At 36.5% G+C, this 27,596-nt stretch overlaps 1 protein-coding gene across 4 annotated transcripts in view; it reads right to left on the reverse strand.

The window, feature by feature from the left end:
* dnah6 (dynein axonemal heavy chain 6) overlaps positions 1-27,596 on the reverse strand; it is a 229,123-nt gene that overhangs the window by 64,169 nt on the left and 137,358 nt on the right. For all 4 annotated transcript variants that reach the window (XM_062974148.1, XM_062974146.1, XM_062974147.1 and 1 more), the window contains 9 exons: positions 26,726-26,890; positions 23,532-23,599; positions 15,461-15,641; positions 13,697-13,876; positions 10,720-10,953; positions 9,031-9,166; positions 7,529-7,686; positions 6,817-7,007; positions 633-793 (listed from right to left, as the gene is read on the reverse strand). In XM_062974148.1, coding sequence (XP_062830218.1) covers positions 633-793; positions 6,817-7,007; positions 7,529-7,686; positions 9,031-9,166; positions 10,720-10,953; positions 13,697-13,876; positions 15,461-15,641; positions 23,532-23,599; positions 26,726-26,890 — 1,474 coding nt within the window. The remainder of the gene's footprint in view (positions 1-632; positions 794-6,816; positions 7,008-7,528; positions 7,687-9,030; positions 9,167-10,719; positions 10,954-13,696; positions 13,877-15,460; positions 15,642-23,531; positions 23,600-26,725; positions 26,891-27,596) is intronic.

Consider the following 27,596-nt stretch of genomic DNA (forward strand, 5'->3'; position numbering starts at 1 on the left):
ATGATATAAAATAATTATAGATATGTCTACATTGCAGGTTTGGGTTAGGGTTGGCAAAGATTGAAGGCACATGTAAATCTGAATTTTAATACTTATTTTTATTAAATTACTAAGAATTCAAGGATTTGTGAAGCTTATAAGTAAAAGCCCAAAGCAGATATGATATACATATTTCTCAATGCAATGCAATGCTGTCTTGAAAGAATATCAGTGGAACCATCTTTTCCATGCTCTATATAATTTTTTCATCTAAATAACAAGCAATTAATTTTGCATTTGTGGGCAGGGGGTGTAAAGGACTGCTTCATAACATTAAGGAAATTGTTAATACAAATAGTGTCTCCTGTCGCCGGAGGAACCTAGGCAAATTATATCCATGTGCAATATTCTGATAATGCAAAGCCTTTTTAAGGAATTACAAGGATAACGGGGATAATGTATGTGAAACACTTTTAAAATGCTAAAGATCTCTATAAATGCTAAATATTCATCAATTATAATAATGAATAATTAAAATATTTAGAATAAACATGCTCCTGGTTTGATAGTTTTTTTAAAAGACTTGAAAAACTTAAATCCTGAAATTGCTCTAATTTGTAATATACCATGCTCAAGGAGAAGAAAATACCTACTTGGCTCTGTAAACGTTTTTATAAGTTCTTCCATTGGCAACATCCAAGAAACAGCTAGATGACAGTTTTGAAGAAATATCCAATTTCCTGTATTCATTGCATCTTTAATCATTTTTTCTGCAATAGGTCCTTGACCTTGTCCTAATGAAATCGACTGCACACTGAAAGTCAGAGGGTATTTTGTTGGTATCTGCACTACATATATTTGAAATACATTGTTCAACTACTTTTAATCTTTGATGTCTACATCTAACAAAATAAAAAGAGCTCAGCCTTCAGATAGGTTTGGAATTCATATCCCAACTGAAGCCAAATTCAGGTGTGCTGCTGCCATTGCAGCTTTGGGCTATGCTTTTCCTAAAAATCAATTTGGTATTTCACAACCCAGTTACATTCCCCATTAAAACATTGCATTGCATTGCATCTAATTTTTAAAGAAATAATTAGTATGACATTTAATAGAAGCTACTGCCACTGATAGGAACAGCTGCAGACCTTTGAAATTTTCAAGTGGAAAATCCTGCAGGCTAGAGATGTGACTTTTCATTGTCAAGTTCATATACTACTGACTTTAAAAAAGAGCACCATTAAACTGTGAATTTCATGTCACTGCTCTATGAAAGATGCAAAACTGCAATGCCTAAAGTGAAGGCAAGATTAAAGTAAAATATAAAGTGCTCCTAAATGTCTATATGGTCTTTTGTGGACCATGAGATCCGACAACATTTTAAAGCGAAGAGGTTGTGTTGTGAATGAGTCTTCTGAGGCTGTGAGTATTAATGGTGGGATCAGGAGAGGAAGGAAAAACCCTTGCGAGGAGAGCTCGCTGGAAGATTTACACAGGAAGAGAATCAGAGAGACCGATGAGGAGTCTTCCGAGGAAGATTCATGTGAGGATTTGGGAGGAGATCTTGAGGTGGAAATTGGTGCTGAGGAAACAGTGGTGTCGGAGGAAGTTGGCATAGATTGGGCATGGGCTCCGGAGGATCTTGGGGAGGAATCTGGGTCTATGGATGCTGTAGATGCTGGAGAGGCTTGGGTATCTTCAGAAGCAGATCCCACATGGTCTGCCTGGAGGAATGAGGGTATTCCACAGGTGTGGACAGAGTTGGGTGTGGGCAGGATGATCTTGATTCTGATGAGGAGTTTGGGATGCCTGATCCAAGGGTGTTGGCTGTTTGGAGCTCTGATTCTGATGAGGAGTTTGGGACACCTGATTCAAGGGTGTTAGAGGTTTGGACGCCCAAGGAAACCTAAATAAATTGGGGATGTTTGGTCACTATGCTTTGCGTGTGGCAAGGTGTTGTGGGCGCCATTGGGTTTCCTGTACATGATTCTGAAGACTGGCTTGGGACTTTGCAACAGATGTAAGTTTGATCCGGGTTATTCTTCAACAGAGGGCTGGAATTGTGTGGGTTTCCCTGGACTGCACTGTTATTACTATTTTGCATTAGCTGCTGTTCGCCTCCGTTGTCTTGGCTCTTTGTGCCATTCCATGACGTGGACCTTCTTGTGACGATTTCACCCTTTGGACCTTGGACTGGAACTCAACTCGGCTTATCTCTTCGCTCCCAAACTCAGCTTGGCATCATTCTCATCTCGGTGTCTGTCTACTGTTGCTGACTACTGGCTTCGTTCCCGACCCTGACGCATTCTCCTTATCCCGACTTCGGACCGGCTTGACTACGTTACAGTGCTCTGCTCCTTTAACTCCTGGCTCAGCGTTTGTCTCTGCAGCGGTTTGCTGCTAACTCTTCAGCATCTTCAAGTTTCGCTTGTTTTTGCCCCTATCAGCAAAGAGCTTCTAGCCCGGTTTGGGTTTTTGTTTCAGTTTGGAATCGCTGTTGTACTCCTGGGTTTTGGGAATGTTTTTGGGGCTTCGTAGTTGTTTACCTTTGTTTGTTTTGCCACTTTAGGCCCGTTTTGAGCTTTTGGGCTGAGTTTAAGAACTCTGTTAAATCCGAATTAAATCCCCGGTTAATCCGGATTATATGCCAGTTAATGCTTTTGGCGTTTTTCCTGTTTTGACTGCCTAATAACACTGGAGTTTAAGTGTTTCAAGTCTTTGATAATTTACTGAACTGATTTTGGACTATTACTTTAATAAACTATACTTTGGCTCTCAGTTGGCATCTGACCTTTGACAGGTTGCTCTGGTCCTCAGATGCAGTAAAAGAAAGACAGTGAGTATCCTTCCACAACCCTCTGAAACCAACATTTGACATCATCCTTTGGATGGGATTCTGTTTGTGACTTCATGTGGCCTGTCAAACTCTTTGCAAGCGGTGAGTAGTAGCAGTGAGCAGCAGAAATTATCCCCACCAGCAATCTGAGCTGCTTTACTGATCCCTGAACAGTTTAGAGAGCTGTCAAGCTGGCGATGCACCTGATGGAAGCAGCTTCATTGCTGTTCTTCCCACGCCACTGTTGCAGGTACATTGCTAGTTTACCTCTTGAAATAGGGATGGTTTCCTAACCCTATGTTTTCAAACTGAGGGATTGAGGGTTCTTTGCCATCTGTCAAGAATTCTGTATCTGTTAGGAGGTTCTTCTCATCATGTTTTGGTCACCAGGTTCCCTTCTCAAGAACCATGGTAAAGTTCAAACAGGAAAATTAGCATCAACATTCTACTTAAGCACTCTTAATTCTTGGAATTTCATGATAATTGATATGGGAGAATAACAGGCATTCTGTTATTCTTTTAGAGCAGCGGTTCCCAAACCGTCTCTCTCCACTCCCTTCTCCCATCCTTGTTCACGAGTCACACAACATGGAAGCCTCTTCCAGTCAACCAGACAGATCTTTATGATCATCTGCAATAATAGTACTTGTTTATATAAACATTGCCCTCATCCAGTCAAATCAGAGATACTGGTTTCTTCTTTATGACATAACACTGGGAAGCTAGTTGTTCTTGGCTGCTTTCCATCAGATTACATTGGCCATTTGATACTAGTAATCCTCTGCAGTCAGGTTCATGACAAATCAATATTTTGTTTATGTTCTTTTTCAGGCCATTTCTCCCTTTATCAGCTTGTTTACAATTAGTTTGGCTTCCTGCCTGGAATCACTCAGTGCCTATGCCCTTGGTTTTACACAAATATTTCTACTTCCTACTTTACTACCTTTATGCTTTACAAACATGCTGTTCAGACCTCAAGGGCTTAGAGTTTGCAAAATGTAACACCAAATTAGTGTTCATCCTGTAACACTTCTGCCATGCTGCCATTCCTCCTACACTGGCATAGATATGTCAAGCAACGGGATCTTAGCATTATTTCCAGAAGATGTCTTACTCTTCAGGATTTTGTCAAAAATTGTAACAGCAGTATCAATATTATTATCTTGTGCCCTACATGTTTTATCTCTGAAGCAGACACAGAAATATCAATGTCAAAAGATCAGCCTTGTAGCCAAACAAAAAAATGTAGAAGATACTTTCTCTTATAAAAATAGAAAAGGAAAGTTATGTTGGTCCTTGACAGAAATGAAGTCTGAGACAGAGTCCCAAAGGAATTAGTGGCTTTCAATTATGATACAAGGAGGTATTTGATAAGAATACCAAAAATTACTGCAGGTTATTTGAATAATAAAACAATAAAAGAATAAAAGCCATACCCTAATTGGATAATGGGCATGTAAACAACTGATTGCAACTCCATATAAATTGGAAAATTACAGTAATTATGGGACCAGTGTGCATAGACTGAGCCAGAAACAACAGCTTGCTGTTGATGAATCCCCAAATGAGTAGGATCACTATACAAACATATCTCTAATAATAAACCTCTGATAAAGAACCTCCTTTTTGCATTTTTAAAAAGTTTACCCAGTCTACATTCCCCCAACCCAGTTTTCTCCTTTTCAGCTAGAAGCAAAGGGGTCTTATAGCGCCTTTGTGACTGAGAAAATGAAGTTGGTAACATAAGATTTCGTTGAGTAAGTCTTCTTCCTACGGTAAGATGAATGGAAGGGAGTGTTTATGTGAACGATTTGTTCAGTAGCAGCACAAAACTTCCACATAAACACAGAATTTTTGGCACTGAATTACAGTAGTAACTCAATTGAGATGGGAAAGAACAGAATTTTATTCGGGGCGAGGTTGTCTGCAATAGACAAGGCAAACAGCTTCTGCCTCCAGGAGCTCTTACTAAGCGAAGCTGAATAACCAAATTGGGAGAAATGGGAGAGCAAATGTCTCACCAGCTGTCTGCAGCACATTAAAAATATACCTTGAAATCTGGCTGCCAAAATTGAAATTATAAGAGACTAGAAAAAGAAAAAAGTCATTCCTGTACATTTTTTTTGAAGCAGCCTTTATGTGATCAATAGATGGGTCAAATTGTTTTATTTGTGCAAATTATATCTCACCTTGTTTTATTTCACATATACATAAAGCTCATTTTGATTTAAAGGTCTGCCAAACATGCTGGACTGCTCTTTTTGTGGTATAGTGATGTAATGTATAGAAAAATGTTGCAATGCTGTTCCAAATGTATGAAAATTCTTCAGTAGGTAAAATGTGAGACATATGATTCTAATGTTACAAATATTGCCTAAAACCAATGGTATTAAAATGTACTAAAAGTTTACTTTATGCATCAGAAATACCGTGTGCCTTTTAAATATGAAATGTATTCCTTATAAAAAGATACTATACCATTTCCTAGACAATATAATGCCTATAAAAGCAATGTGCCTCCGCCAGAAATGTCTATGAAAGTTAATATGTGTAGACTGGCAATAACTATGTAATATTATGACTCTCCATAAGGTGTCATATTGCATGAGCAAATTGTTTACTTAATAAATATACAGAAGACTATAAAGTCATTTGTTTATTCTCTCATCATATAAATTCTCTCATAATCTAAAGCTCAATACAGTATTACGAGGAATTTGATGTTGATCTGCCTGCTGATTACAACCTTAGAAATTTGAACAAAATAATAAACTTTGCCCCTGGTGGCAAAGTGTGTTAAAGCGCTGAGCTGCTGAACTTACGGACCAAACGGTCCCAGGTTCAAATCCCAGGAGCGGAATGAGCGCCCACTGTTAGCTCCAGCTCCTGCCAACCTAGCAGTTCGAAAACATGCAAATGTGAGTAGATCAATAGGTACCGCTCTGGCGGGAAGGTAACGGCGCTCCATGAAGTCATGCCGGCTGGTGTCTACGGACAATGCCAGCTCTTCGGCCTAGAAATGGAAATGAGCACCAACCCCCAGAGTCGGTCACGACTGGACTTAACGTCAGGGGAAAACCTTTACCTAATAAAATCCAAGGAACTCTGCCTATACATAGACTGACCAGGACAAAGCAAAGAACCTTCAATTCCCGAACTAAGAGACAGGAGATGGGGAAGCAGAGCTCTTTCAAAAATTTCAGAGCAAAAGTGAAAATGTTGCCAACTATATGTCTGCCTCTTTAGTAGTCTCCTATAGGCATCAAAACTAGGAATGTTTTGAGGCCTTCAAGGGGTCACTGTATATGTCTGATGTGTTTGCCTTGATACAACACAAGTATAGGTGACATGCCATAGGTGACTGTTAAGCAGCAATGCTGCTATCCACTATCTACAGTTATCCCTCTACATTTACTGGGGTCAGGGGCAGAAGATATCCATGAAAGTCGGAAAATGGCATAAAAATGCTTTTTTAATCTGAGAAAACAAATCTGTAGAAATCTTTAGGTCCTCTTCTGGAAATTAGCCAGAGGACCTACAATGCCTTGAGAAGCATTCTCCCGAGGTCCCTGAGAGCAATACTATGGTCAACTTCTGGCCAACATTGATAACAAAGTCACACTGGAAAACCTGGAGATTCCTAGAGAAAACATAATAATCCAATTCATGAATAATCAAATCCTCAAAAGTGAAACCGCTAATGTAGAGGGCTGGATATATATATAGTATCAATAAGTCTTGTAACCAATACAATATCAATTTCCTCTTATTAGATTAAATGTCTGAGGGATATTTATCAATCATGCTTGGAGTATATCAGGTCACTAGACATGAATAACATGCTTTTGTCTTGCTATTCTTTAAACAGAATAAGAATAGGCTTAAATGGAAGCTGAAAATACAAAAAGCAATAGAAGTATATCTTTCATTCAGCCAAATGCTACATGTCATATAGAAGTCAGTATCCAATAGTATATATAATGAAAATATGTGGTTCATACCGTTCTGAATAATCTCTCTCCCTTGCAAATCTCTGGAATGCCCCCATGGGATCTGAGCCTGTACTCAAGATGAACACAAGTGGGGTGGAAGGAGACATATCTTGGTAAAGGGTTGCAAGATCAACGGGTGGATTCTCTATGAACTGCTTCCCAAGGTTCTCAATTACAAATTCAGTAAGCGCAGCAACAAGCTATCAAAAAGAACACAGCAAATTTACAGTTAAGTGCAAGGACATTAGAGGAAAAATGTAATTCTACCTAGTATAAACATCAATTTCAGTTACAACATAGTTAATGTAATATTTGTGTAAATCAAAAACAGCTGTAGTCTTCAAAATAAGACGTTCTGTTTTAAATGAAGCAAGTACGTCCTTTTTCTTCATATGCACAAATACTGTATAAACATAATCCTACCTTACTTGGCCTACCAGATAAACTGAATGGAGTGGCAATGGTTGAGACAGTTATGGTTGATGCTGGAAGCAACCTTATTGAGCTTATTGTTCATGATAACCACATTAGTCAGTCTCAAACCCAACTAGAAATACACAAATGCAGACACCATTGCCTATTTCATTGTATATTATTAGGAATAAAGCAAACTAGTTCTTCTTTTCCAAACATTTGTATCCCATATTGGAACAGGTTGTCTATGTTGCAGTTTCTTTCTGAGGTAATTGAGAGCAGGCTTGCAGTTGGATAGAAAACTTACCTTTTCTTCCATGATGCATTTTACCATAATTAATTTCTGAAACTTGGTCAGTCTAGCATCCCAAGGAATGTCTTGTATGAGGTCTTTTCTTTTGTTTTTTTCTGTTTCTGTCCTATAGCCTTCCCACTCATCTGGGTTGATGTGAACTTCGAGTTGCCCTAACAAAAGAGTATTATCATAATTCTAAGTCATTCCCATTTAACTGTATTCTAGAAAAAAGTTATTCAAATAGCACCAGATCTACAACTTTTTCAGAAAATAAATGGTAGTTTGCTGTCATTCATGACAAATAAAATACACAGTTGTTTACCATTGTTTCTCAGTTACAGATAGTGGTTTTAATTAGTTATATTTTTTGTTTCTGTTTTTGGCTTGGCCCCATGTTAGCCGCCCAGAGTCCCTTCGGGGAGATGGTGGCGGGATAGAAAAATAAAGTATTATTATTATCATTACCAAAGCCTCCGGGGTCTAACTTGTTTTATATACATGTGCATGTAATCTAGGTTAACTTTTAGTCTTCTATAATCACTGTATTGTTTACATTTTTTTAAAAAAAAAAGCCAAATACACCATTCTAAGATTTTTAAAAAGAGGATGGAGTATAAATATTTCAACCAATTCCTCAATCAAGAAAACACTCTTTAAAAATTGGCAAAATTCATGTAACATTTTATGAGCTGCCAGGTGACAACAAAGAAAAAATGGTAATTCAGTGGGTCTTTGGTTAAATGAAAAAAATGTGTGTGCAAAGTGCACACATGTGCTCCCATACCTTCAAGTTGCTTATCATATTACGGTGACCCCCTGAATTTCACAGGTTTTTCTAGAAAATGTGTACTCAGATGTGGTTTTTCCTGTTCCTTCTTCTGAAATATCTACCGCACTTGGTATTCACTGCTGGTCTCCCACCATACTAAGCAGGGATGACTCTGCTTAGATGGTGGTGTCTTAGTCCCATTTCTCTTTTAATAGCTATGTGATTTCAGGCAATATAGGCAATATAGTCCTCCAGAAAACACTGGTCAGAATTTGATTGAATCCTGGATTTGCCACAAAGACAGATGCATTCAGAAAATTATATTTGACAGCCACTTTGTTCCTCCTTCCATATGAGCTATGAAAAAGGCCAGGAAATCTCAAAAAACTATACAGCCATGTTTTCACTTAGCCTTATAGTTATTCAGACATGTTGTATAAGATATATTCAAGCTGTAGACTGCAAACTACCTTGGGTATTTCAATCTCAACATTTCAATATATCATGTCTAAACAGTATTCTCATGAAGTATTGTGTGGGATATGGTGCTGGTCATCGACTGCTAGGTATTGTGTGGAAAGTTATTAGAAAGACCAAGTTACACAAATAAGTACAGTAAAGCATGGCATTAAATATGAAGGCTAAAAAAAGGCAACACATTATAGATGAAAGCATAAAATGATCCCATACATAAATGCTTGTTAGGAAAATTATTTATGATTCTTTTTCATTTCTCTCACATTACCTAATGTAATAACAATGGGCTCAAGCAACAGGTCATCTTGTATCCCCGCAAAACACACAAGTGTTTCTTCTAAGTCATAGGACATGAACCAGGTATTTTCTTCAAGCCATGGAATATCAGGTTTGTCAGGTCGTGTCTATTATAAAAAAGACTGTCTGTGTTAATAATGCACAGAAAAGCTGTATAAATGTAGAACTATTGGCAGAGGTCTGAGTAATCTGCAGTAGTTAAGAAAGAAGATATCATTTCTAATTGTCTAACAACAATGACGGCATTATACAGTCTAAATCATACAGCTGAAGGAAACTTGGCATAAGTGGCATAACTAAGAGTCTCTGGGTACTTGAAACAAATTCAGAATTAATTACAGTAGAGTCTCACTTATCCAACATAAACGGGCCGGCAGAATGTTGGATAAGCGAATATGTTCGATAATAAGGAGGCATTAAGGAAAAGCCTATTAAACATCAAATTAGGTTATGATTTTACAAATTAAGCACCAAAACATCATGTTAGACAACAAATTTGATAGAAAAAGTAGTTCAATATGCAGGAATGCTATGGAGTAATTACTGTATTTACGTATTTAGCACCAAAATATCACGATGTATTGAAAACATTGACCACAAAAATGTGTTGGTTAATCCAGAACATTGGATAAGTGAATGTTGGATAAGTGAGACTCTACTGTATATCTAAAATGTGAAAGGAATCAAGGAACACCTTTGAGACTGGTACATTTAGTCTTAGTCCACTTCTACAGATGCATTTTATTCTGTATGTACATATTTTACACCATATTGTGGTTGGTAGTCAGGTATGTGATAACAAAAAATTAAATTGTTTAGATCTGATATTAGTTACCCCTGGTAAAGACCATTCAAACAATGTATTAGTTCAACAGTGCAAAACAGAAGAAAATTAAAATGATGACACAATTAATTCATTGATTATTTCAGAAAAAAGGTTCTTGGTAGAAAAAAGTTCCACTGAAATTACTGGAAATTTATTTCTAAAAAAAGTCTTTGTTAAACTAATTAAGATTTTCAGTGAGATCTTATTTCTCATCCAGGTTACTGGGGGGGGGGGGGGGGCGATGAAAAAAAAATCCTTGGTTGCAGTACTGTACCCCTGTGTTGGAAAATTAATTAAACATTTTTCTCTGATGTTTTCCAAATACTGAATGGCTTCAAACCACAGATTGATAAAAGAAACTCTACTATATGCTATTCTTGCATTGCTTTTATATCTGGTGCAAACTAGAAAAAGTTAACACTGGAAGTGCTCCACTCTCTGAAGATCTGGCATAGAAATCAGTGATGGAGCCTCCATTTGTGACACATTACATCTGGCAGGCTGAGAGATACGCAAAAATATCTTTCTCCCCAGGAAAATGTACAGCAAATGAGGGAGATTCATCTTAGTAGAAACCAATCCTAGAAGGCACTTCTAACAGGAGATCCAATTGCTTCCCCTTTCCTGCTTGTTCTGATAAAAAGCCACATTAATCAACTTTCTTGGCACTATTGTCCCAAACCTACACGAACGGATTATATAAGACATTTATTCCAATCAGAATTGTTGCCTCACAGCATACTGGTTCTAAATAGCAAAGATACTAATCCCTTTTACACAATCATTAAAATAATCCAGAAATTTTACTACTCATAATTCTCCCCACTCCCATACCTTATCTAAACCAGCACTTCCCCGGAGGAAGAAATTCCATTCAGCATCTGAAAGTTCTCCTTTCTGCCGCATGATCTCAATACACAGCATAAAACTGTAGATGAGTTTATGCTGTTCGAAAAGGCCTCGGGAAACATTAGTGTAAGTTGCATAGAGGGTCTGGCTAAGTAGTATAGCCAATCGCAGTTCAAGAACATCATTTTTTTCAGATGTTTCAATAGTAGTGTTAAAAAGCTACAAGAAAGAAAGAGACATTGCCAAGATAGCCCATTAGCATGTCATTAGACTGATTCACACACACACACATATAAAACTATTTGATTTCTTATCACTCAGCATTAAACAATGAACTGTCCCATAAGAAAACTATTGTGCTTGAATTGACACCAAAGCTCCGTGGGGCATTCACCATATTAGAACTTCCAGGATTCCACGGCACTAAGCCATAGTGATTGATATGGTGTCAAACTGCATTCATTCTACAGTGTAAATGCATTCTTTATCATTGGTACTGATGACTTAGACATATAAACTATTAGCAGGTTTTTCTATAGTAAACTGACTTCAAAATTTAGAATCCTGCCAGGCCACATTTTAAAACTATACAAGAAGCCTACTTGTTTAGGCAATAGCATCTTAATGCCTTAAAAACAGAAAGCAAGAGGATTAGTTACAGAGGAAATTGAGCTGGCATGCTTCGCCCTTTTCTCCCACTTCAAACGATATGGAAATGGTAGCATTGGATACCAATCCATGGTGTAATCTTCAACAAGTCAGTGAGGGATGGATATGGCAACATGATTAGCAGTCGATCCAATCTATTCAAAATCTAGTTAACAGCCTAGTGTTGTACTTTCCACCATACTGAGATCTTTGATATTTAAGCATTACCAGTATAATTAATCAAGTTCTACCATGAAGCTATGCATTTTTGCTTTTAGCAAAAAATATTCAAAAATTGATGACAACAACACTGCCATCTATAAGCTGATTTCCAAATATAGTTCTGACAATTGTTATAGGCTACTTCAAAAACAACAGGAAAATCACTGAAAACCTAGGAATTTATTGTGGAAGCCTATAGTTGACTAGTAAAATAACAAGTTTAAGAAAGAAGATTGTATGTGAAACCAATGTGAAAGACAATCTTAGTGAATGTGTTGTCGAAGGCTTTCATGGCCGGAATCATGGGGTTGTTGTGTGTTTTCCGGGCTGTATGGCCATGTCCCAGAAGTATTCTCTAACATTTTTCCCACATCTATGGCAGGCATCCTCAGAGGTTGTGAGGTGTATATATTCCTTATATTTGTGAGAAGAGGTTCAAACTATGACCATAAAAGAAATTATCCACAGGTTTGTTTTGGAATAACTTAATACTTGTTCATGGAGATAGTTTGAAGTGATGACTGGAATAACATATTCTGCACAAGTTTCTAACAATAAATGTTGGGAATATAAGAGAGGGAAGAGTGTTCTGGGGTTTTGTACAGTTTCCTGAGGCTTGTTTTTCAGCAATCAACCTATCCAGACGTCCTGCACACCCTTTTTCTACTGGTCCAAAAGGGCCTTTTAAATAGTTTGCAGCCCAACCTGCACTGTCTAGCATCAATAAACATTGTAGTTGGTTTTCAAAATGAGAAGTACACTTCTAACTGGTTTGGTTTTTCCTTCCTACAATTTGTCATTTTTATCCTAAGAACTTCTGTAATTGTTCCCCGTGATAGACAATAAATAAAAAGGTAAGTGACAGTGGATGACATGATTAAGGTAAGTAAAAGTACTTAGAGGAAGAGCAAAACTTTCATTGGTCATGTGTGCAATTGTTTATTCATGGCTGTCAAAAAAGATTAGGATCATCAGAGGAGGGTATGAAGTAATTCACTAGAGATTAATAAATGGGATGGCTGTGAAAACTATCCAGATAGACTATAGAGAAGTCTCAATTTATGACCATGAAAACGTAAGAGATGTTGTTTTGGGGGAAGATTGTAGCTACTGCAACAGCAGCCATTCTTCTCCTCTCTCTGCACAACTAGTATGGGCAACAGAAAGCTGCTAAACTGGAGTGGCCATAGCTACACAGAAGCTATACTTTGAATGTGATTTTCCTGCTTCTTGGCAGGGGATTGGACTGGATGGCCCGTAAGGTCTCTTCCAACTCTATGATTCTATATGCTACTTCCCTCTCTACTCAACAGGCTTTTGGGGCTAACCTGCTCATGTTTTTTTACCAATGTTTTCAACACAGAACAAGGCAAATGAGAAAAGGGGATTATTGCTTTCTTTCCTTTTGAATTTTCTAAGTCTCCAATGATGTTTCCACCGGGCTATGAACAAGCAAGGCAAGACTGTGTACAATCTATATTTAGAATGCTTGCAAGACTTTATAAATATTCCCCATTTGTTAACTGTGACACCTGGAATAGATGACTTCTTTAAGTAATACAACTAATGCTCAATTTGGATTAAGTGTTCCTGTAACACTTAACTGGAGGTATTCAAAGCTTCTCAAAACTGAGTGGCTAACATTCCTATTGGCAGAATTCTGGTATGCCATCATTTCTATGATATGGCAGACGTCCTTCTGACATTGTGCAAATGCAGAGCCCAGCAGCCAGGATGCAAGAAACTACCTAAGCGAGTTCTGCCCTTGAGCTCTCAAATGCCAGTCAATTGTGCTGCACAGTAAATAATTTCTTAAACTAAATGGGGGTTCACAAACAATCCCTAATATGATATGGGTTGGAGTGACAAGGTGTATATTCTTTAAGGAAAATGGAATGCTCACTAGACATCTTAGTAGCTCCATGAATCCCCAATATTGATTTCACACAGAGACTGGAAATGCTATTCCAGAATCCCCCAACTATGGGCAAACACTGGCTGTATAAAGGTTGAAGCTTTAGGAATTGTATGGCTCTAAAGAAAGGAACAGGGTAATACAAAAATTAAAAACACAGAGAGAAAATGAACAAACCTGTTTAAAGTATTTTAAAGAAAACTGATACATTGGATCAATCTCTGATAGGCTCGCAATCACAAAATACATAACTGATCCTCGTGTGGCAACAGGACGATATTTTTCACGAGCTACATTTATTTTTTCTTCTGTGGTTTCTGCTTCTACAAGCCTTACTTTAATGGCACCAGATGTAACCTAAAAACATAAATGTCAGATCATCACATATTAAAGTGAATAACTGAGTTCCTTGTAAACATAGAACACATTTCTCAGAGTAAACATCCAAACATTGAACAAACACAAACAACTGATTTTAATTGTTCTATGGCATTTTGTTGTCACTTATAAACCCTGGTTTCTGAAAATCGTTGCAGTGCACTTACAAGGTAAGAAATATTACAAAACCTTACTATTATGTCATTAATTATAGCACAGAAATAAGAAGTCTCTTTAGTAAGATATCTGTTCAGGAATATTTAAAAAAACCAACACAGACTTTTTCAAAAGCATCAATCAATTAAAAAATTAAGTACTGTAACAGCAACAGGTAATTTCCCAATATAAATTACTTAGAAAATTTAAAAACCAAAATGACATAATTTGGCTGCTCCTTACACTAATAAGATGATTACTAAGATTATGATACAACTGCAGTCAGCAAATCTTTATTTTACTTACTGGTTTTGCAGACCTGTTATTGTAACAACGACTTACGTACCATAATATAACTAAATATTATAATATGTCTTGATTTTCATGATCTGATGAAAACTACATGTCATGCTTTAGAAGGCCTGACCAGCCTTATTGAAATGTTATCTGATACAGAATATTCCAAAATTCTGATCTTTTCTTTGTGTGATAACACTATGTAACACTTTTTTGATCCTGGGTTGTAAAGATCATTTCCTAATTGATTTTATCACAAAACATGGAAAAGGTTTATTAAACTGCAAAACCTTGCTTTTGCAGGACATTCTGCAGCTTATTTTGTTATAGTTTTTCAATGAATATCTCGTAGAGTCTCAACCAAATCAACATAGTTTGTGGCAGTCACAAAAAATGAAGTTTCTGGAGTGTAACAACTACTTTCAAATTAAGTACCACACAATAAAACAGAAAATAACACTTTCAAACCAGGACCAGACCATTTTTCAATTTTTGTTTTATAGTGTAATCAGTGGAACAACTGACTGACAGCATGATATTTCTTTTCTCTGTCATCTTCCGTGTGACTGGGTGCTGGTATTTTAAATAACAGAGAAAACATGGTAAGCATAATACATAGGTGGAAATGTTGTGACATGTAAATTGAAGTGTTGCAGTTTCACCAAGTTAAAATCACATAATGATGGCAAAGATGATTATCCATAAGCTTTTAGATATAAATCTATGGGCATAAATTGAGTAAATTGCATCAAATGCTAGCAGCTTGTGAATTAATATGTGAAGACTGAAATTCTGTATTACAAAGACTCATATTCTGCATTTGTGTGCAGTATCTGCAAAATTAGGCAAGGACTTTAAAATTATTAAATCTTATTAACTTAAGATTCGGAAAACTCAGACTCAGTATTTACATCTTCAAATTTCATAGTCTAGCATCTACGGGCTGTATTTTTATCACAACACTATCAGGTGGACCTATATTTAACCATGCTTAGAATGGACCCACTGAAAAAATTGACCTTGGGCTTTTTAATAATTATCTTATCCCACATATGCCAATGCCAATAACTAAATTGGGATAGAACCTTATAATTGCAGGATGCCCCCTACCTTTGATTCTTGAAGTGTGTTGATGAGTTCTTCCTTGTCCAGAATATTCCCTTCTGATGTGAAAAGCATTTTTAGAATTTTTTCTTCAATGGCTTTCAGTTGATTCTTATCAGAATTGATGCTGACTATGAGCTGGGTTCTTTGGTCCTCTAGTTCAGGCCTCTCTAGTCGCACAACATCACTAGAACAAAAAAGGTGTAGTTGATAACATGAATACCAAAAGTACTGTACATTGAATCCCTTCACTCTTTATTTCATTTACCAGTAAATACTCTGAGAGCTCGTTTCTAGCTTTAAGAAAAAGGGCCTGTTTTTTAAATTTAATCTCCTCTCTTTTGAGCATTGTTAAAATATTATATTTTCAGACATGAGAATTTTATTGAACTGTTATTATTGTTTAAAATGTGCTTGCCTTAACTTGAATCATGTGGTGTACTTTCACTTGTGTGCTATGCAATAAATATAAAGCTGTTCTTTTTCAAAAAACCACTCCGACTCCTTTTCGGGGTGAGATAGAGCTGGGTAGAAATATAATAAATAGTAAATAAATAAATTTAATCGAAACCATAACTGCTGCACACAAGGAGGGGTGCCTCAAAAGGCTTGAGAAAGTATTGTGATTTTTATGAGTTAAAAAGATATTGAAGGGAAAAAAACATAACAGGTGGAGGGAAAATCAAAATGCTCAAAAAGAATTAATATGGGCAAAATAATTTTCACTTATGATGGGAGGGAAGTCCATAAAACTGACTGGGAAAGAGAATAGAACATGTCACTTTCATTTGTACTCATTCACAAGTCTCCTCCATCTTACTTCTACACTTAACAGAAAAAAAATCCTTATGAGTCACCCAATATATATATTTTTTGTGATATGAGATGTTGCCTGGCTATCCGAGTTACGAGCTGCGTGCCCGGCAACTGGAGGAATAGCAGGCCCTGCCAAAGGCCATGAGCTGGCCCTGCTTAAGATGGCAGATACTCTCATGCTAATGCTACCTCTTGTGATAAACCTACATCTCGTGCCAAAGCTACCTCTTGTGTCAGCCCCAAGCCTCGCTAGAGGTAGCACTAGTGTGAGAGTACCTGCCATCTTAAGTAGGACCAGCTCACAGCCTTCGGTGGGGCCTTCTCTTCTGCTAGGTGTGTGCCTTGCCCCGGGCCCAGTCCAGGGTCTGCTCGTGGCCTTCGGTGGGGTGGCAGATGAAGAAGAGCCACCCCAAGCCCCATGCCTGGCGCTGCAGGGAGACAGACTTCCAGCTTGGCCTCTAACACGTAACACACTTGGGGGGGGGGGGAACTAAAATAGTTCATTTTACAGTAATTTGTTCTGTGACCGAGCCCTTAAGGGGAGAAATTTCATTGGTTTTGGGGGGCTAGAACAGATTAACGGACTTTCAATTCATTTCAATGGGGAAATCTGCTTTGACAAACAAGCGAATTGGGTTAAGAGCTTGGAATTAAACTTGTATGTCAAGGTATATGAAAAAAATATACATTTATAATATATTTAACAATGTGACTTTCCTCTCAAAATATAAATTTGTTAATATATTTTGATTAATTCTGTGAACTGGTATTGAAACATTTTGGGCAGTGTGAGTAATGGGCAATTTATTTATTTATTACAATATTTATATCCCGCCCTCCTCACCCAATAGGGGACTCAGGGTGGCTTACAATAAAACACACATATAAAATTGTACAATACATTGTGAATCAATTAAAAAGTTATTAAATTACATCAGACATTCATAAAAACACTTATAAAATACAGATAGGGTCTGTCAATTGAGTTCCAGTGTACATAATAATTAGTGCTGCTAATTGTTATTCAAAAGCCTGGCCCCACAACCAAGTTTTAACTTTCCTACGGAAAGATATGGAAAGTGGTGACCCACACATTAATGTGGGAAATCCAAATCAGGTAAATTTGCAAAGGCAGTGTTTCCCAATACCTCAGCACAAATTATTTGTTGTTGTTGTTGTTGTTGTTGTTGTTATTATTATTATTATTATTCTTTCTATCCTGATTTATCTCTCTTAAAAAGAGATCCAAAGCTGCTATCTCTCTTTAAGACAGACCTGAAGTGGCTAACAATAAACAATACAATATGTAATTTAAAATCTAATATATATATATATATATATATATATATATATATATATATATATATACACAAACATTAAAACAGAATAAAAATGGAAACTATTAAAACAAACAGTTCAAATTATTAAAACCTATTAGAAACCTATTCATGTATTTTATTACAATCTGCAGTTGTTGCTAGATTGTTTCTAGGATTTAATTTTACTTAAGTCTTTATATTGCAAATAAGTTCATATATTTCCTGAGTGCACCACTCAATTGACAGAGAATTAGCTGCTAATATTTCACAATTCGCTTATCATCTATGTTCTTTAAATAAAAATTACATCAGGTTACACATATTCTGGTAGGCCTACTTACAACTGTGCATTAAAACATATAAAGTTATAACTTCTCATATAAATGTTTTTCCCAGTTACTATGCTACATGACAATTTAGTTCAAGACATTGACTCAGAATCATTTAGCCACAGTCCCTAACCTAACAGCAGCAATTTTCATTTGAGTAGCTCAACTTGTACTGAATGTCTTATTTCCCCACATAATGCATATATGGTTCCACAGCTGAAAGTCTCTAGGCAAACTTGCCAGGTTTCTTTACTATAACCAATAGCAACCTTCCAACATTTATTGAGATTTGAGGGCTCAATGATTTGAGAATCTAATCTCCTAAGTACAACAATGTGAACATCTATAAATTATTCATAAATTATTTTGTGTTATATAACTGCTTTCAAGAATAACCTCCAGAAAGCTATGTCTTAATAATGTAGTGCAATGTTTCCAAACTCTGACAGCCTAGACACACCTCTTCTCTGAATTAAAATTGGAAACAGATCTCAGATATACTGTATTTCAAAAAATAAACCAACCTTCTATATTTTGTTTCCAGATTGGAAGAAGAAAAGCCCAGAGAAGTGACTCATATAGAACTGTATCTAGCATATGCATCTGGGGGCCACTAAGTTTCTTTATCTTTGTGGTGCAAACTGGCACAGCAGAGGTGCTTTGTTGGACAGATTAGGCCAAGTCAACCAGCCAGTTAAATTTGTATAGAATTTAAACATCATTTAAAGAAAAGTTCTGCAATACTAAGCAAATTGACAGAGAACCCAAATACCAAAGTCAGGACATTGTTAGGGAAGAATGTAGAAAGGCAGTATTTATAAATCTATATGTGAAGAAAGTGTCATTGAATGGAACTCTTGAAAGTTCATGGGAGGCAAGACACAAAAGTAAAAGGTGAGTAAACAAGGTCAGAATCCTGAATGAAGATTCTCAGTGACTTGTGCATAGCATAGAGAGAACTCTGATAATAATTAACACAAAGATAGAAGACAAATGGGCTGAATAAAAGATCTCTTTCAGAAGATCTAAGGCCCCTTCTACACTGCCATATAAAATCCAGATTATCTGTTTTGAACTGGATTATATGGCAATGTAGACTCATATAATCCAGTTCAAAGCAGAAATGCAGATTATCTGCTTTGATAATCCGGATTATATGGCAATATAGAAGGAGCCTAAGACTTAAAAAAAATAATACCCAGAGAATGGCTACTTATGATGAACAGGGTAAAATATTATATAGTCATGACAAAGTGAAAAGATAATGGAAGCTACACTGAAAAATTGCACAAAATGATAAATTTCTTCAAGGAGGAAGTTTTGGGGAAAATAAAACTTCAGGAAAAGTTGACATATCAACATAGCTGCTTCAAGCTACAGAGAAACTATTGAAAATATAAGAAAAGTATATCAATAAATTTGGAAGACACGGCAATGCCCCATAACCTATAAATGTGCAATATACATTCCAATTTCCAAGAAAGAGAACACTAGGATTATTGCAGTGATCTTCCTTGTAAGCAAAATTATGTTGAATATAGTCAAGAAAAAAGATCTATCATTACATACCAAAGTCCGAATCATCCATGCCATGATATTTCTGATTCAGCTATATGATAGTAAAATCTGAACAATCAAAAAGAGAATCAACTCATCTGAAATATGCTTTGGGAGAAAAGTTCTATGGATAATATAGTCTGCCAAAAGCAGACAAATAAATGGGGGCTGGGGAGAAAAAATTAAGGCTGAACTACCACTAAAAGCCAATTATGACTAAACAGAGACTTCCATAGTTTGGACATATCATGAGATGACATTTCTCTTGGGAAAAGATAATGATGCTCAAAACAGTGGAAAATAGTAGGACAAGTGGAAGACCACGTTATAGTTGGATAGATTCTAGCAAAGAAGCCACACCGCTGAGTTCCAGACATGAGCAAGATTGATCCTGACTTGGGCTCTTGGAGATCTTCATTTATAGTGTCATCATAAGCTGAATCCAACCAGATGACAAATAACAGCAGCAGCAACCAGCCACAGCATGTGATTTATCCATTTTACACAAAGCCTAACTGCAGAGCAATTGCCTCTTTGTCAAGTAATCAGGATTTGGGCTCAAGAGGGAAACAAGAGTGGAATATTTTTCCTCCTGTTCTCTCCTTGAGTACAAAATGGAAACCTGATGCAAGTATCAGATGGTGTTTTCTTGTCTGATTGTCTTCTTATCCCACCTTTCTCTTACCACTAAACATTTTTAATGTTCAAGGTTTAAGAGTCAGGGTGCTAGGTGAAAAGATAAAAAAAAATGATGGGGGCCAGGAATCCTGGGGGTGGAGGTGGTATTTGATTTTCTCTTAGGAAAACATTATATAATTGAAACCTATTTCAACATTATCCATTTGTCAATTATATCACAATTGGTTTTAGTACTTAGATAACACAAATTGAAAACAGTAAGGGTGTAAGAAGGAATGAGATATGAGCATGAGTTCACAATGGCCGGCTCATATGGGAGAATGGCATGACAGCCACACTCACAAACTGGTGACAGCGGATTGAAGCAGTTACTGCCACATTTTCTGGGACCTATAAGCAATACAGTGGTGGCTCCTTCTAACTCAAAAAAGAGGTGGTTTTCATCTTTTCATTTTCTAGATACCTTGTTTCACATCCCACTGTAAGAGCAAGAAATGACTAAAACTATTTTACCTGATGCATTCAGATGGGATGATTACTTTCTCTAGTGCAAATTAGATTAGAAGCATTTTTCACCACTGAATATACTAGCCAGAGCTCCTGAAGATTGCAATCTAAAATATCTGAAGGGTAGCACATTTTCAACCCTTGCATTAGATTAAAAAAATTACAGCAAAACAGAGTAGAATATTGGATACAGAGATAGAGTAATCAATTGAATGGTTGAATGCTTTGTTATTTAAGTACAGTACTTTGTTTTTGGTAGCACACTTGGCAACACTGTCATGACACACAGCTGTGCCTCAAAACACTGGGGAATCTTGCCCTGTAGTGCATATCAATGAAAAACCTTATACTGTAGCAACATTGGTAAATGGTTTTTTATTATTTTCAAAAGTGTCTGGAACACAATTTCTAGAATACTATCAAATAACTTTAGAATATGGACTTTTCCCCATTCTAATCCAATGGCATCCCAGAGGTTTGAGGGATCCATGCATGTATTTTCCATCCTATTTTGACATTATGTTAATATAATAAAAATAGCAACATTAGCAAATCCATGAGGCCCACTCAAAAATGAAGCATGTATGGTCTCAGAAAACAAGACCAAAGAAACTAAAGATTAGACTATTCAAGATGTGACAACTTCTTGTAAGAATTTTATGTAAGAACCTTCATAAATCTAGATATTAGAAACAGTTGTATGAAGTAATGGGTCTTACATCTGCACCCTCCCACCCCTCTCTCTCTCTATATATATATGTGTGTGTGTGTGTGTGTGTGTGTGTGTGTATATATATATATATATATATATATATATATATATAAAAGAGTGATGGAATCACAGCAGCGGACAAAACAACAAACCTACAGGCCCCCCAACCTCGAAATTTGACAACACAACCCATCATCCACGCCTCTACGTTGATACAACAAAAAGAAAAGAAAAATAAAGTCCTAATTAGAGGGAGAGGAGTAATTGTTTTTATCCAATTGCTGCCAGTTAGAAGGCTAAGCTCCACCCACTTGGTCTCCTAGCAACCCACTCAGCCCAGGGGACAGGCACAGTTAGGCCTCACTTAGGCCTCTTCCACAGATTATCTAATTTGCACTGGATTATATGGCAGTGTAGACTCAAGGCCCTTCCACACAGCTATATAACCCATTTATAATCTTATATTATCTGCTTTGCATTGGATTATCTTGACTCCACACTGCCATATAATCCACTTCAGTGTGCATTTTATACAGCTGTGAAGAAGTGGCCTCATATAATCCAGTTCTAAGCAGATAATATAAGATTATCAATATACAGTAGAGTCTCACTTATCCAACATAAACAGGCCGGCAGAATGTTGGAAAAGTGAATATGTTGGAGAGATTAAGGAAAAGACGATTAATCATCAAATTAGGTAATCATTATACAAATTAAGCACCAAAATATCATGTTATACAACAAATTTGACAGAAAAAGTAGTTCAATGTGCAGTAATGCTATGTACTAATTACTGTATTTACAAATTTACCACCAAATTATCACAATGAATTTAAAACACTGACTACAAAAACATTGATTACTAAAAGCCAGACTGCGTTGGATAACCCAGAACACTGGATAAGCGAATGTTGGATAAGTGAGATTCTACTTTAATATGAAATAATTACTGTGATAGAATAATACAGAATATATTCTCTAAAACCAGGATAGTAAATAAAGAGCAACACTCTGAAAGCAGGGAAATTGGGAATTCCACAAAGGAAACAATCAGGGCCAGCTAACACCTCCCAAGAAAGGATTCTTCCAGAAAGGAAGCTGAGAAGGGAATGAAGCAGTGTGTATTACCAAAGTCATTATTATTATTATTATTATTATTATTATTATTATTATTATTATTATTATTATTATTATTGTGTTGCTGTGAACCATGAAAATGAATACAATCTGGCTCCAAGTATTCAAAAACACTAAAATCTGAATATATAAAGATTACTGTGGTATAATAAAACAGAACAATACAATCTCTAAAATCAGAACACTAAATAAAGAACACCACTCTGAAAACAGGGGAATTCCACACAGGAAACAATCAGGGCCAGCTAACACCTCCCAACAAAGTATTCCCATCATCAAAGACTGGCAAATCCTCTGTTTTCTCAGTGCCACAGACAGTAGAAGCACATAAAATATTGCAAACAACACCACTCTGAAAACAAGGGAATTCCAGACAGGAAACAATCAGGACCAGCTAACACCGCCCAACAAAAAATTCACTCAGGGAGGAAACAGCCAGGCTTTAAAGCTGCAAGGCCATTACATGCTAATCATTTTCCCTAATTGCAGCATTCATACTTGCCTCCAACAGACAAAAAAAAACCAATCAGAAATATTGTATATTCACAACCTTTAGGAAATAATATCCCCTGATGGCGCAGTGTGTTAAAGTGCTGAGCTGCTGAACTTCTGGACCGAAAGGCCACAGGTTTGAATTGGGGGAGCGCAGGGAGCCCCCACTGTTAGCCCCAACTTCTGCCAACCCTAATGTTCAAAACATGCAAATGAGAGTAGATGAATAGGTACTGCTCCAGCAGGAAGGTAACGGCACTCCATGCAGTCATGCCACATGACCTTGGAGGATTCTACGGACAATGCCAGCTCTGAGGCTTAGAAATGGAGACGAGCCCCAACCCCTAGAGTCAGACACAACTGGACTTAATGTCAGGGGAAAACCTTTACCCTTTACCTTAACTACCACCAATTCCTCAATACTTTATTTACCATACCACCATACTTTGCCACAACAACGTGTGACTGGGCACAGCTAGTATGTATATATGTGTGTGTGTGTGTGTGTGTGTGTGTGTGTATGAATGTTACATATTTTAAAGAAATGAAATGAAAAGCAGCATCAATACCTTAGAAGTTGATCTTCCAGGCCAGATCTAGTAACAGTGAAATTGATTATTGTTACTTTGATACACACCTATAGGATAAACAGAAAAACATGGCTTAAATATCAACTTACATTTTGTAAGAAAAGGAAATTCTAGATTCATGTATGAATGTAGAGTAATTCAAAAGCAGCTATACTATACATTTCCTAAATAAGAGAATGGCATTTTATATTACATTTTTTTTAAAGTAAAAATAGTAAAATTGGAAATTAAAGTCTTTTCAGAGAAGTCTCACTTAAACAGGAACTGGGACAAAGGATTACCAATTTGATTTGGTCTAAATCCAATTCAAGCAGACCTATTCTATTTGCTTCAGAATACTAATACCAATACCATAGGCAAATTCATGACTACTTACTGCATAGGCAAGAAAATTGGTTTTTCAGATAAAGATACTATTTGGGATAAAATTTTACTAGTAGAAAAGAAAGCAATCACAAAAGTTTACAAAATCCTGATTCAATTGGCTACAGAAACAAAACAAGTAAAAAACTGTATGATTAAAATGGGCAGCTCATTTTGGTCGTCACTCTATAAAGATGAAAGAATGGGAGAAAATTTGGAACAACCAATTAAATTATACATACTCATACGATCTTAAAGAAAATTGGTATAAAATGATGTACCAGTGGTACATGACACCCCAAAAATTGTTACAAAAAATATTCAAGAACAATGCTGGAAATGTGGAACCCAGGTGGGCACATTCTACCATATGTGATGGGGCTGTAAAAGTGCAAAAAAAATAATAATAGGAAATTATCCATAAAACAATACAGGGAAAACTTAAAAATTAAATTTCAAATGAAACCGAAATATTTTCTGTTAAGAATGGCTGATACGAACCTCAATAAGAATAACGAGATTTTATTCAACTATTTTGTTACGGCAGCCAGAATAATTTATGTAGGAAATAGAAGATTAAACAAATTCCAACTAAAGAATAATGGATATTAAGGATTATGGATATAATTGATATGGACAATTTAACCTATCACCTGAAGACTCATCAAGGCAAACCAAAAAAAGCAAGACTGGACTTAATTGAAAGATTTTATGAAACAAGAAAATATTTTTGTAAATACATAAAATACAGAGTGGATTCAAGTAATATAAACAGAAACAGATCTACTACCCTGAAGAAAAGATTGGAAGTGTGTTTTTCTTCTTTTATTTTTTTCCCTTTTCTTCTCTCTCCCTGTCTTCCCTTTTCCCCTTCTTACTTTTGATTTTACTTAATTAGAAATGTATTAATTTTTATTTTGTGAAATAAAAATTATTTTTAAAAAAGAATACCAATGACAACTATTATTTGATTCAACTGGGAATTTTGACATTTTACTGCAGGATTAATTGGATTTAGGTCCTGATTTTCAGCAACAAAACCAAACAAAAACAAAAAATATAACAATATATTTGAGACAGAGGAGTAGAGCTACTATTTGTAAGACAACTGTGTGCTTGTGTTAAAATACACCTCCAATCTGTGGAACACCCAGGTTAACATCTGCTCTTGCTTCTCAGCTCATTGCCAAATCAGCAAAGCTAATGTAATTTGATGGTGCCTGATGTTCAGGAGTACTGACAACGCCCTTACTAGTTTCAACTGCAGTTATATTGCTCATTAATTCTAAAAAAGTCATACAGAACCATGAGCTAGAATAGATTTCTCTATTGTATATTGGAACTATGAGACTTCAATAAATACTGTCTTAAAGTGCTATTGAATTGTAAAACCAGGTGTCTCAGGTCATACTGAAATAACATTACAGAACAGAAAGATGTGCCATGGGGTATCTCCACAGAGGGAGCACTCCTAAAATTCCTTCCATTATTCTGTGATTCCTGGATGTCATTCCAGTGAAAACACTTACCTTTATTAATCAGTTTACAAGGCCACAGAATCAGATATATAACATCCATCACACCATGTTATAATGTCATATGAAGTGATACGTACATTTTTATTGACTGGGGGCTATTGACACTTCAATAACCACCAGTGTCTTGGTGCTAGGAGCCTGTTTTGTTGTTTGTATGGCTGGGACCGTTGTATATTGTATATTGGTCATGAGAGTTTCTGATGCCCTTCATGTTTTTACCATGCAGTTAGGGAACCTCTGAAGTCCATGCCCAGGCCCCTTCCTAATTCAGTTGGCAGACTTGTTCACACCTGGCCCCTAGCATCTGTACTGCCTAAGAGATAACACTTCTGTAAGATCTCTATGGATCCCAGAAGGTTGGGGACCTTCTCTTCAGCTTCAGTGGTGTGGATGGAGCGCAGTTGTGATGGGATGCAACTTGTTCCTTTGCTGCTCCTTACTGCTCACCCTTTACACAGGAAATGTATGTGCTTCGCCACAATTGTCCTCCTCATCAATGAGGTTGATTTAAAATAAACTTTTCTCAATTAGCTAAGTACCCTCTTCTTTTTTCTACCATAGCTGCAGCTGTGTTTGGCTGTGCCATCCCCAGCCACTTATGCTGAGCTTCAGTGTCAGAGAGAAGAAAGGCAGTTGTCTGCCAGGTGGATGCTCTCAATGCCATCACATCCCTGTCACGGGATATCATCAAAAACAAAGGTCTATCTTCACCCTTTCTGTGAGTGGAGGTATCTTGCACTTGCAAAACTGCTCTCAGCTTCATCATTTTCACAATGTGAATGTTTACTGTTAGATGGGGCCTAACTTCTCTTGTGCAAGTAGTGGCTCAGTTTCTTGTATGAGTCTGCAGCTCTCTCGGCATTGTTTACAGCTTACAATGAGTATGGTTTCCCTTTTTCCCATTTTGTTTGTTTGTTTTGGGTAAAAATGTAGCTCCCAATTTGCTTTCACTTTTTTACTTTGGTCTTGTTAAATATGTCAGTGCTACTCTCCAGCAAATACACACAAAATCAACACTATTTTAGAAATACAGTATTTAGTATCCAAAAGACAGAAAGTATTTTAAAAACATGCAACAGAGATAAAAGAAACCCATATGTGAGCTTAATCTAATTTTGATGGGGATACAGTAAACATATCTTCTTTAAAACTCCTGCAGTCAGTATTATGTACATCTCTTAAACCCATTTGAGTTAAATGCATATAAGTTCTGATACTGATTTATAAGTGATCTGACTATATATGCAGATATCATTAAGGGTATTAATATACCTCAGGCAAGTAGTGTGGATTTGGCATTTTTGTTGTCATGTAGAATTTGAAGTTCCTGTCATAATCTATATCAGCATCACCAAGGCGAATGAGCAGTCTTCCACCAGAAATAAACGTCTGCTTCAAAAGAATGGGTTCTAGAGCCGGTTCGAGTGTTTCTTTAAGCTATTTAGATGTAGAAAAGAGATAGTATGAACATATTATGACTAGTATGAATAAATGAGTTAAAATGCATACGCCCACACAAACTAATACATTTAAGCTATTCAATTCTGGACTAAAATTTCCTGTGGTTTACCTACTAATTGAATGGGGGGGGGATATTTCTTTTGCTTTTGTGCTAACAGGCCTATGGCTTGGATGCAAAGAAATATGAAAACAGCTGCTAGTAATATTCCACATACATATGTGCACATGTTTGTGCATCATATGCACTATTCTATGATAAAATATATTCAATAATACATAATGCAGTTCTCATGCAGTACAGATGGAAAAACATGTTCTTCTTATGCACCTCTACAATACATAAAACTGCCTTTCTGTGAATTGAAGGTATTTTGCACTTGCAAACCTCTCCTGTTCAAGCTAACCCTATATGTCTTGGGAATTTAACAAGTTCACAAAGCTAAACATAAGTCATGGACCGTAATAAAGTCTTGAAGTGAAATAACATATTATTACCACATGCTTTTATTTCTCAATTGAACCTTTCATTTGCCATTTCCTTTAACACACACTGTCTCCATACTACTAATTCTGTTCTTTCTTCTGCCATTCCTATATCTGGCCTCCAATTGAACCAACCTCATGCTTTTGGGCCTGTACTGCAATAGCCCAATGCTGAGGTTATCAGTGCCTAGACCAAGCT

The sequence above is a fragment of the Anolis carolinensis genome, chromosome 2 (genome assembly GCF_035594765.1).
Source record: "Anolis carolinensis isolate JA03-04 chromosome 2, rAnoCar3.1.pri, whole genome shotgun sequence".
Classification (NCBI taxonomy): Eukaryota; Metazoa; Chordata; class Lepidosauria; order Squamata; family Dactyloidae; genus Anolis; species Anolis carolinensis.